This window comes from Dipodomys ordii, unplaced genomic scaffold, assembly GCF_000151885.1.
Source record: "Dipodomys ordii isolate 6190 unplaced genomic scaffold, Dord_2.0 Scaffold9949, whole genome shotgun sequence".
NCBI lineage: Eukaryota > Metazoa > Chordata > Mammalia > Rodentia > Heteromyidae > Dipodomys > Dipodomys ordii.
The window spans coordinates 1-2,977 of record NW_012277161.1 but is presented as its reverse complement, the minus strand read 5'-3'; the positions used below and the strand labels follow the sequence as shown (position 1 = coordinate 2,977).

The 2,977-nt window shown below is 51.5% G+C and overlaps 1 protein-coding gene across 1 annotated transcript; it reads left to right on the top strand.

The window, feature by feature from the left end:
• Positions 1-354: 354 nt before the first annotated feature.
• Positions 355-2,870, top strand: LOC106002406 (transcriptional enhancer factor TEF-4-like; the record flags this gene model as incomplete). The annotated part of the gene is made up of 3 exons (XM_013037290.1): positions 355-525; positions 1,841-1,993; positions 2,478-2,870. Coding segments are annotated over 3 exons (438 nt in total), but the record flags the coding sequence as incomplete, so codon positions are not given.
• Between the last annotated feature and the right edge of the window lie 107 nt (positions 2,871-2,977).

The window sequence follows — 2,977 nt, the reverse complement described above, 5'->3', positions numbered from 1 at the left end:
TCCTGAGTAGCTAGGATTATAGGGGGGAGCCACCAGTGCCCAGCTTTTTTTTTTGTACTGGAAATTGAATTCAAGGCCTTGTTAGACAACCCACCCTACCATTTGAACTATAACCCTATAACCTCAACCTTCTGCCCACTTTTTTTTTTTTCTGAGACAGTCTCTCTTTGTGTAGACCAGACTGGTCTCACATTCTGAAACCTCCTGCTTCTCTACCTCCCAAGTTCTGGGATTACAGGTGGCTGCCACTATACCCAGCAAGAAGTGATGATCATTTTAGGAGCTGAGAAAGAAGGGCAGGCACAAAGGAGACATCAGCCTCTCTTAACTCACCTGTACCTCTCCATCTCCCAGGCGGACCTGAACTGGGGCCCAAGTGGCGAGGAGGCGGGGGCTGGCAGTGGTGGCAGCAGCGGTAGCAGCTTCTATGGTGTAAGCAGCCAGTATGAGAGCTTGGAGCACATGACCCTCACCTGCTCCTCCAAAGTCTGCTCCTTTGGCAAGCAGGTGGTGGAGAAGGTGGAGGTGAGGCTGGAGGGCTGGGCTGGGGGTAAGGGAGTGTCCAGATGCCCCCTTCTACAGATACTGCCTGGATAAGGAGTAATGATGGGCGAGCATTTGTGGGAGTCATGGTGGGGGGCAGCCCAGCCTCTCTGAGGACCCCATGATAGGCAGGGCTTGGGTCTAATATGGAGTGCAAGGTCATTCAGAGGCTGCACAGATTTAGTTAGGATGCAAAAGGTAAGGAAGATCAGAAGTCACGCTTGGGGCTACTGGGGACTTGGGGGGGAGTGTCTCAGATACAGCTTAGAGATGTCGCTGAGGGAACTTTGGAAGGCTTGAAAACTTTCACCTTTTTTGGTCAGGATTGAGGTTTGAACTCAGGACCATGTACTTGCTAGAGTCTTTTACTTACACACAGCTCTCTTCCAAGTCCTTTTTTTTTTTTTTTAAATCAGTCATGTGGCTTGAACTTGGCCTGGGCACTGTCCCTCAGCTCTTCAACTCAAGGCGAGTGTTCTACACTTGAGCCACAGTGCCACTTTGGGTTTTTCTGGTGGTTTATTGGAGATAAGAGTTTCACGGACTTTCCTGCCCTGTCTGGGTTTGAACTGAGATTCTCAGATCTCAGCCTCCTGAGTAGTTAGGATTACAGGCGTGAGCCATTGGTGTCCAGTCTTCTTTTTTTTGTGCCAGTACTGGGGCTTAAACTTAGGCATGGGCTGTGTCCCTGAGCTTCTTTTTGCTAGTGCTCTAGCGCTTGAGCTTTTTTTCTTTTCTTTTTTTGTAGATTAGTAGAAATAAGAATCTCATAGACTTTCCTGCCTGGGTTGGCTTTGGACTTTGGTTCTCAGATCTCAGTCTTCTGAGTATCTAAGATTACAGCAGTGAGTCTCCAATATCTGACCCCCAAATTCCTTTTGTTTTTTTTTTGGGGGGGATAGTCTTAAATTTTTACCTGGGACCAGCCTCAGACCAGTCTAGTTAGCTGAGACTACAAGCATGCATCATCACGCTTATTGGTGGAGATGTGGGGGGGGGGCGAGGAAGGGGCTCGCTTAACTTTTTGTCTCAGCCTCGAACCATGATCCTCCAGATCTCTGCCTCCAGGCTTGTGTTAATGCATTGGTCCAAGCCATCACTTTGAGACCCTGGGGAGGTTTGTGGGATGCAGACTCAGATATGGAGTCAAATACCTGTCCCTGGTTACTGAGGTTAGGGTGGGGGTGATGGGGTGGGGTATGGAACATTAGCCAAGAGTGCAACACTGGGAGCTCGGTTCTTGAGGTGACATGTGTTTCCCAGTCACTCTCTTTTCCACATCCTGCCCCGCTTTCAGACAGAGCGGGCCCAGCTGGAGGATGGGCGGTTCGTGTACCGCCTGCTGCGCTCGCCCATGTGCGAGTACCTGGTGAACTTTCTGCACAAGTTGCGGCAGCTGCCAGAGCGCTATATGATGAACAGCGTCCTGGAGAATTTCACCATCCTCCAGGTGAGGCATGGGGTGGGGCCAGACCAAAGCGGGGTCCTGCCATAAAGAGACCAGGAAGTCGCCAAGGGCATGGTCCCCTTCGCCTGGGAAGCTGAATACCCCCATGTGGACCCTTGAGTTCCCAGGGAATGTAGCCTAGCTGGGGTCACAGGATATAGGGAGTCCCTCTAACTATGGGAGCTGTGCTGTTTTGGGGCCCCTGAAATGCGGACACCTCCTCTCTTTGTGACATGGTGGTGAACCCACTGACTGAGCCATGATTCCCCATCTGATGTGAGCCCCTCCTCTTTTCCTGCCAACCCTTAGCTTGGGGGTAGTTTTCCCATTGCCTGGGAAGCAGACATCTTTTTAGTTGGAGAACCATGGTATATACTAGCTTTTCTAGGGGGTTGGAAAAAAAGTCTGTTGGGGAGGGCATCCCTTAACTGGGGAGGACAGAGTGGTCTTGTCCTTCCTTTTAAGCATATGTCCCTTCTCCTGCCAGGTGGTGACAAACAGGGACACCCAGGAGCTGCTGCTCTGCACTGCCTATGTCTTCGAGGTCTCCACCAGTGAGCACGGTGCCCAGCACCACATTTACCGCCTGGTCAGGGACTGAAGGGGGGACCCCAGAACCCCTGCCAGCATGAACCCTTCAGCCCTCCCCATGCTCTGTATTTGGGGAGGGGCTCAATGAAAAGGGGCTGACCTCAGATGCCTGAGCAGCTGGGACTGTCCCCAATTAGAAGGGACCCTTGCTCAGTGGCTGGGATGGAAGACAGACCCCAATATTGAGACCTCACAGGAGGTGTGTGGGAAAAGGACAGATCACTCCAAAGCTTTGGGGACTGGGGACTGGAGCAGCCTCAGAAAGAGTCCATACAACCTCTTCTGGAAGTTTTTTTTTTTTTTTTTTTTTGTCGGTCGTGGGGCTTGAACTCTGGGCCTGGGCACTGTCCCTCAGCTCTTCAGCTCAAGGCAAGCGCTCTACCACTTGAGCTATAG